Source organism: Ptychodera flava, chromosome 22, assembly GCF_041260155.1.
Source record: "Ptychodera flava strain L36383 chromosome 22, AS_Pfla_20210202, whole genome shotgun sequence".
Classification (NCBI taxonomy): Eukaryota; Metazoa; Hemichordata; class Enteropneusta; family Ptychoderidae; genus Ptychodera; species Ptychodera flava.
In genome coordinates this window covers 34879243-34888243 of record NC_091949.1, presented here as the reverse complement: position 1 = coordinate 34888243, position 9001 = coordinate 34879243, and the positions used below count along the sequence as shown (strand labels likewise).

The window sequence follows — 9001 nt, the reverse complement described above, 5'->3', positions numbered from 1 at the left end:
GCCTGCAGCGCCATAAAACATAAAACTTTTCACTTACCATGTAGCGTTATCCTGTAACAAGTTCAGCTCCCAGCTTGTTACTGTTCCAATCACAGCGCAGACAAAAAGCCGACGAAAGCAGTGCTCTCCGAAAGCAAAGCCACAGATCGTTTCTGGTGGATATTTGCAAATGTACGGAGCAGCGCGGGCACTGTGTGCACAAAAGCCAACTCTATTGATTTTTAACCGACGTGAATGCTCACTTTTCTTGGTTGAAGCGCCACTCGTTGCTTGTCGGTAATAATGGTTGTAGGACACTGTGCGGATGGATGAGTCAGTTCATGAATATGCAATGTTGAATCTGTTGACTGTTAATGGAGTACAGTTGTACGACAGTAACCAAAACAAGAGAGTATGTAAAGCAGATGAATGGTTTCATTTTTTACATGTATATCAATGCATAATCAACATTTAAAGGGTAGGTGACATGTATCTTTAGAGAAATCAAAACACTGGTAATCAACAAATGTTTTACATGTAACAGAGTGTCTGGTTACTAAGGGGAGAACCATTTGATTTTTGGGGGGGGTATGGAGGAAATGGGTATGGGAGAAAATTTTTTTTTCCTGTCACAGTGACAGCAATTTTTTTTTCTACTGTCAGAGCTGCATCAATTTTTTTTTTTTCAAATGGAGTAGCAATGCAATTTTTTTTTTCTTTGTCATCAAGTTTGTGATGCGTTGTATATAAGGGAGCCGTCATTATTTATGCCTGAAACTCAGAAATTTCAGTGACACCACCCCCCCCCACCCCCCCGTCAACCATGATGAATTTGAGTAACTCCCTCTCTAACTCTGAAATTTTGACTGATCTCCCCCCCCCCCCACTTAGAAAAGTTAAATACAAATACATGTATTTGTAAAATTTACGAAATACAGCAATTGAACAGTAAAGACCTTTCAAATCCTGATGTACTCTGCTAGACTATCATCAGTTATCTCATGATGGTTCAAAAAGGTGAACCCATCAAAATGAAATTGCAAGTCACAATAAATAAAGATATAGAAGCTCACGCAGTATCTAACCATATAGTATATTGTTTAATTTGGATGGGTATTATGACAAGGTTTTCACTAGGATATCTGACCGGGCAGAATTTTAAAGTATAGGGAGAGAACACGTGAGAAGCTTAGGGGGAAAGTGTCACAGGGGCTTTCCCCTATCTTGCATGCAAAGTTTAAGATATTGATGTGTGCAATGGTGCAGTCTGGTGCGATCTGAGAGGTTTTTTTTTAATTTTTTACTAAGTGAAACTGTTAGAACACCCCAAGGGGGAGAGCACGAGAGGGGGTTTCCCCCTCTCGTATTGGAAATTTTGGGAAATTGATGTGTTTAATGGTGCAATCTGAGAGGAGTTTCAGGTTATTTTGCACTCGGTAAAACTGTTTGAAAATGACATTGAACACTGCAATATTTGTTTACATTTTATGCATGATCAGTGTTTGTGTCACAATATTCAACAACCAAACAATGACAATACAATTTGTGAAAAACAGTTCTGTTTGCCAGAGACTTAAGATAAATAAATATACAGGAACGGAAAATTTGTGACCTTCTTGTGTCATTTCTCCAGCTGCCAGCTTCTAATGAAAAGCATGCATATGGTATGTTTAACTGTCAAAATGGTCATTGAACTGAGGTAAATGAAAACATGTTTCTGTGATAATAAAGGATGAATTCACAACAGTTCAGTTTTGTCCTAGATCCTGTGAAAATTTTGAGAAATTGATGTGCGCCACGGTGCAGTGTAGTGCAATCCAATAGGTATTTTAAATTTGTCTTTTACCAGTAACACTGTTAGAATTCTTAAGAGCCAAGGGGGGGGGGGAGGAGAACGAGAGGGGGTGCCCCCCTCTCGCATTGAAAATTTTGAGAAATGGATGTGTGCAATGGTGCAATCTGAGATGTGTTTCAATTTATTTCGCCAAAATAAATTGAGTAACCCGTCCCCCTTCTTCCTCTCCACATTTTGAGTAACGCCCCCTGAAGTTTTCAATTTTTTAGTGACCCTCTCCCTTGTATTTCATTACATTTGTTGTTCCTCAATTTTTCATTGTCAACTTGTACATCTTCCTAATATATTTATATTGAGAGAATACTATATTGATTTTAACACTAGTTTATTGACTCCTGTCTTGTGTTTTAAAATTTTCACAATTTACAGAAGTCAAAAAGTCCCCTTTAGATAGTGCCTATGCCATTGAGATATTGCAAACAGAAATCCTGAAATATGATTTCTTGGGCAGGAAAGGGAAGGAAAACATTGAGTGCACTGAGGTGTAAGTAGACCTATGTAGTGCATGCTTATATCATAAGTGCTGGGAAAAAAACATAAGAATTGCTTGTGGTAAAAACATTTGCGCCACCTATGGCGGCGCGCCGGCAAAGAATACATGAGAATAGGGTTTCCAAATTTTGCTAATTTCTGGTGCATTGTGACAATTTTTTTTTCACTTCTGTCTGTTATGACAATTTTTTTTTTCGCAGGCCATGGCAGGATCAATTTTTTTTTCTTCTATCTCACCTGGCGACAAATTTTTTTTTCTCAAAATCCTCCATACCCCCCCCAGAAATCAAATGGTGTTCCCCTAATTGGTGAAGCCAAAAAGAGCTTTTGAGGGGTCCGTACAAGCTTGCATCATTGCTATCAGATAACTACACCGCATCAAATCTAATTTTGAAGGTGGAGATAGAAAAGACATAAAATACAAAATCAGGCATCACTGACAGTTTTGTGCGAAACAATGAATATATATATATATATATATATATATATATATATATATATATATATTATATATATATTTTTTTTTTTTTTTTGGAAGGCTTTTGTTTTCCTTACGGTGAAAGAAGAGACACACCACAATACTGCTTTAATGGCCTCCAAAAGTGTGCCTTTCAAGTAAATACAGCAAAGTTTTGAACACAAATGTTATATATTTAATGCAAATAGTCTTGAAACCAGCAATGTATGTTAGTTCATTACTGTAGTAAAAAGGCTAAAACAAATTTATTAACGTTAGGCTCAGATGAAATCACTTGAATTTTATGCTGTTTTTGCTCTTGATTTTAGTCTGATAGAAAGAATTTCAAGAAATTCCAGAAATGACAAAAGGGTTCCCAAATACTCTGTTAGAAAGCACACTCACACAGGTCATTTTTGCAGGTATGGGTAGTCACACTAGAAGATGGGTCTGCCATCGTAGAGCGCCCTCTATTGGCAGTCATAAGATTTGCGACCTTTCGATTTGAAGTGCAGTATTGAGGCAAATAGCTGTTTTATTACTCCATGATATACATCATTCCCTGATCGAACGTTGGCACCTCTACAAGCTATTCATGCAAATTGCTGTTTTAGTTGTAATAATGACGTTTTATTACCAGATGCCAAGGTCATAACATATTTCTAAACTGCAGAATTCTTAATGAAAGACTGGGATGGGGAAGAGGAAACCGAAGGGCGAGACTAAAATGAAGGACATTGAAGGACTATGAAGGACAGTATTTCTGAATACAGAAAGGGCAAGAACAAATTTAGTGAAGGCTAGTGTAACCTTTCAAGTGAGGGTGACGGACTGTGTTATCTGTACACAAATAGGTTGAAGGCCAACATTTTCACTACAGTATGGGGCGAAGACATTTTTTCACTGCAAAATATGCTGAAGGGTGACGTTATTTGTGCACAATGTGGTGCAGGATGGTATTTTAATTGCAAAATAGGGCGAAGGACAATGTTATTAGAAGTGCAGAATATAGTAAAGGACTCCAGTTTAATTACAGTATAGGTTGAAGGACCATGATTTTCACTACAGAACAGGGCAAGGGACAGTATTTTCACAGCAAAATAGAGCCAAGGACAATGTTATTAGTACAGGATATGGTTAAGGACCAGTTAGTTTCACTACAGAGTATAGAGTGAAGCGCAGTATTTTCACTACAGACTCGGATGAAGGACAGCATTTTCACTGTATAATTGGGCAAAGGACAACGCTATCAGTGTAGAATGTCACGAAGGATAGCATTTGCACTGCAAAGTAGAGCAGAGGACAACGTTATTGGGGCACAATATGTTGAATGAACATTTTCATAACGGAATAGGGTGATAATACTGTTGAATATTTTATCCTGCACTGAAAAGGTTGTCCTCTGCCTTATTACATACAGAAAATATGTTTCATCCCTTACATTTTCTGTTTGGCCTTCGTTGCCCTTCCTATCAGTTTTTGCTTGGAAAAAGTTGACTTGAAACAATCGCTAGTGACAAGTAATGTGTAATGGTGACAAGATTGCCAGCTGTCATTAAAAACTTCATTAGCAGAACTGATATTTACTGTAGCATCGATTGTGGTCCTTCAGTTTCAGTATTGTTTGAATGAGGGTTAAAATACCTACAATCTGACTTGTGAGAGTACAATTTATACACTGCACAGTGTATTCAAGCCCTGCTTTGAAGTTTTCTCATGACATCTACCAGTCTTGGCAGAAGGGAGTCAGTGATAACTGCTATGAATATTTGTGCTGCTTATTGAAATCAGCGTTTTCAGTCCACATCATGGAAACAGGCATCTGGTGCGTACTGGTGTAGAACAGTACTACACTGTGCAATTGTCACAGATGTACACCTTTAGCCATGGATGTGAATACTGTAACTATGTACTCTGTGATGGAGACTGGTAAGTATAAAATAATATTACTACACTCTTTTTTTGCTTTTTTGAAGTATGTTGGAACTTCACTTATGTCACATTCACAACAAGCATTATATCAATACATAGGATAACGTACATTGTTAATTTTATTAATAATTCACTTCAGATTTTACAAAAGCAATCCTCTTTGTGTCCTTGGAATTCAAGCAGTGGAAGTCACAGAGATTCAAATACAGCAAGCATGCACAACAAGCATGCAGGTGTCTGTGTAGATCTCATTCACAAAAATTGCCAATACTTTTGAACATGCATTCTTTGAAGTAAATTTCATGATGACATGATTATTTAACTATAGCACACTGTAAGAGGGTCTTCCACCAATTTCAGCGGAACACCTTCGACCATGATCTACAAGACCCAATTCAAAGTGCTCTTCAAAATTCTTAGTCTTAGACACCATGATTCTCAGTACCTTAACCCTTTACGTCACCTTGTGTTGCCTTTATTGACTATAACATAGCTGGTAACTTTTTTCAGATTTAGACAATTTTCTCAGATTTTTCCCAAAATTTTGGTCAAAAATTTTAGCCATTGAAAGGTTGTGTCCATTCAGTCCAAAATTCTCAAAAACTTACAGAAAAATTCATAACACTTAGTAAAATGTTACACTGAAATTTTAGTGGGAAAAATTACAGCTCTCAAAAGGTTAAATAAAATTTTGCCACCTACATGAATCATGAAAGTCTCAGGTGGTTGATCATATTTTATGGCAGATTTCTACAGGTAAAACATGAGATTACAGAAGCAAAGTAAACTTTTAGGTTATGTAAAATCCACTATATGTATTCTCAATATGTTTAGCAAAGCAATTTTGCTGAATTGTGGTTCGGGGTTGAATGATTTTAGGTATAGTGGGCCCTTAAAGAGGTTTGCCAGAATAGAAATAATGTCAAAAACCAGAATATATGTTCTGTAAGATGAGTTGATGTTATGACAAAGAATTAAAATATTAAATAGAAAGCAAATTGGTACATGGTTTCAAAGTATTCACTGACCAAAGAGATTACCCCGTCTAGAATAAATAAACTGTATTTCCTAGATTGGCTGTGTTAAAGTTGGACAACTAGAATGTAACCATGTAATTTGAACACGTCTACTGAAAACACCGATACAAAGCGATACAAAGTGTTGTGAAGCAGGCTCAGTAATTATATCAATTAATTTCCTACACCTGTCTACAAACAATACAATAATGAAACACAAACAATATCATAATGAAATCAAACACAAGTCAACCCTGTTTGCCAAATACTGAATAAAATATGCTGTAAAGTAAAGCAAACCTATAATGAAAATTCTCCAGCCAAAGGGTACATACACTGAACTCTTATATTCCCGCATGAAAATTGGGCAGCAAATAGTGTCCAGCCTCTTATATGAAAAATCAAATACTTTCCACTTTTGCATATATGTGACAAAAATAGGAGCTAATAAATCGATAACTCAACATCTCATATCATCACTATAAATTGGCCAATCACTGGACTGGAACCAATACCAGGTGTACATCTATAATAAGCATAAAGTGAATAGCTTTATTTACATATCCACGTCACATCCAACACCATGTGATAAACTAAATATTCCAATGTTCAACGAACATTTCATCCTCTTTTGCAGCTGACATTTTCAGTCGCTTTGCAAGAATGTCTGTGAGTGGTTTGTTTCACGACATTTTATTGTCAATCATTGATTTCAATTTCATCGACCAATCAGTGCATTTGTACAACAGATGAACAAATCTCACGACCAATGAGATCATAATTTTTGACATAGAGAGCTCTGTACCTGAAAGAATAATACTATCACAGCATTCAAATTCAAAGACCTTCCTCCTATTGTAACTGTTCACAAAACTGTTTACCTTGTACTTGGAGGAAAACTGTCTCCAGAACTGCACCTGTGCAAGTTTTTTGTTTACAAACATTGTATTTCGTGCACGATAACTAGATGCACCTCATCATCATAGCTGCAACATTTTAAATTATACGATGTAGATTATGACATACATGCTTTAACTTTCATCAATCACCATCGTACCTTGGAAACAGTGTTTACATTGGTCGTATGGGTCCCATACGACCCTTTTGAGCGCAGTTCAAACGACTGTATCCCTTACTGACTGAACTCTCATACTCACACAGTAAATCTATCTTCATTACAAAAACAAAATCTTCTGTATTAATCCATAATCAAAATGTTGCAACACACACTGGCTGCTAAACCTTGAATATATCAGCAAAGCATGTTATATACAGCAGAATGGCAAAAAATGGTTTTTTCAATTTTTTCAGAGGATTTTATATGTCAGTGACCATGGTAAAGTATGAAAGATTTTATTGATAAATGGTTGAAATTTGTTAAAAATTAAGCCCTGAGATGCAATCTGCGTCGATATGACCAATGCCCATAATGGACAATAAATTATGTATTTGATATCAGGACTAGTTTCCCAGACATCACTGCCCTGGCGGTTCCAACCAGCCGTTAGCAGTATGGTCAGGATAAAGTAACTGGTGTTAAATACACAAAGGTTAGTGGTCCAAAAACTTAGTTGTTCATACATTTTGCCAGACTCTGTATACAGATTGCACTGCTAACAGCCTAGGATGAAATATCTCTGACGAGTCATACAAGTCGACTGAACGATAGCCATCATTGTTTTGTCAAATATTTCCAAAAGATCACGAAGCAAAGAAAAAATATTCTGATCATTGGGCAAGATGATATCAAATTTGGATACGTATGCTAGTAATGTTTTTTACTTTCAAATTTGTTTTGTCTTTCAGAATTCCTTTGCAAAATGCCTTTTGTACTGAAATGTCCTTCCCATTGAATAGTAACATTGACCCTTGAGAACTTGAGGGTCTATGAAGTTCCAAATTGACTTTTTCCAAATAAACATTTTGCTCCTCTTTATGTGTTTCATTTTCATACACAAAACATGTAGTGTATATGAGGAGTTTGTATGCATGCAGTGACATATACATGTGTATATTGCATGTGTAAAGATTAGGGAGGGGGGAAGAAAAACTGAAATGGCCAAAATCTGGGTCAGTCGAGCCTGTTGAACAGATATTTTTTGTCACGCCATACCCTGAATAAACCTCTGGAGTAGTTCATAAGTCTGATCTCAAATTTTTTTCTAAAGCTATTCTATTACCAGCTTAAATGTTAAATTCGGTAGCATTTTTGCAATCTCCATATTAAAGAATCTTTTTCTCAAGATTTGATAGCTATTTATATTTTGACAAATTTAGATTATGCCAACAAACACCAACTACAGGTAGTTCCTTATATTATAAGGCACTTGCTGTGATCCATATTTGGTAAAATCTGGACAAGTTGTTGCTCTATTGCCATGAATGCCTTACAAGGAAATGACAACAATCCATATTCGGATAAATAATTTGCATAAATGATGCTATCCATCCTTATAAGGAAGTGCTGGCAAATCCACAGTGTGACCAGTGAAATTTACATCAAATCATGTCCTTTGTACAAATTCTCCTGATATGAGCTCCTGGAACTATGTGATCAGCTTATTCAAATTATTTTATTTTTCATTTCTATATTTTGTATGAAAATTTAACAAACCCGATTCCCTAAAACCCATAATTACACTCTGTAGAAGAGACAGACTGTGGAAAGTTCAAAGAAAACAATGTTTTATCACTTGTCTTTCAAATGATATAGTGTTCATTTCATGCATGGCGTGACTATCCTCAGCTTATGCTAATCTACCATACATTTCTTCAAATTGCTTGGAAAAGTGACTTCTGACAACAGCTCTTCTGTATTTGAAGGTGGGAGTCATGAGGCCGTTCTCTACACTGCACAGTTCACTTTGCAGATAAATGTCCTTCACCTACAGAAAGAAAGGACAGCTTTTAGTTTCTCAGTCAATTCATACATGATATTGCCCTATATGATATCATATCATATTACACACTGTATATATCACACTGCATGATGTCATACCAAATCATATTACACACTGTATATGTAACACTGCATGACGTCATACCACATCATATAACATACTGTATATGTCACACTGCACGATATCATACCAAATCATATTACACACTGTATATATCAAACTGCATGATATCATACCAAATCATATTACACACTGTATATATCACACTGCATGATATCATACCAAATCATATTACACACTGTATATATCAAACTGCATGATATCATACCAAATCATATTACACACTGTATATATCACACTGCATGATATC

The 9001-nt window shown here is 36.1% G+C and overlaps 2 protein-coding genes across 5 annotated transcripts in view; both read right to left on the bottom strand.

The window, feature by feature from the left end:
- The window catches only part of LOC139123283 (protein NDNF-like), a 108625-nt gene extending 108415 nt beyond the window's left edge, over positions 1-210 (bottom strand). Inside the window, exon 1 of the mRNA XM_070689420.1 lies at positions 38-210. The gene's annotated coding sequence lies outside the window, so the exon portion shown is untranslated. The remainder of the gene's footprint in view (positions 1-37) is intronic.
- A 4606-nt stretch (positions 211-4816) lies between these two features.
- The window catches only part of LOC139123282 (long-chain-fatty-acid--CoA ligase 5-like), a 52053-nt gene continuing 47868 nt past the window's right edge, over positions 4817-9001 (bottom strand). For all 4 annotated transcript variants that reach the window (XM_070689414.1, XM_070689413.1, XM_070689417.1 and 1 more), the window contains exon 21: positions 4817-8616. In XM_070689414.1, coding sequence (XP_070545515.1) covers positions 8479-8616 — 138 coding nt within the window. In that variant the 3' untranslated portion in view covers positions 4817-8478. The remainder of the gene's footprint in view (positions 8617-9001) is intronic.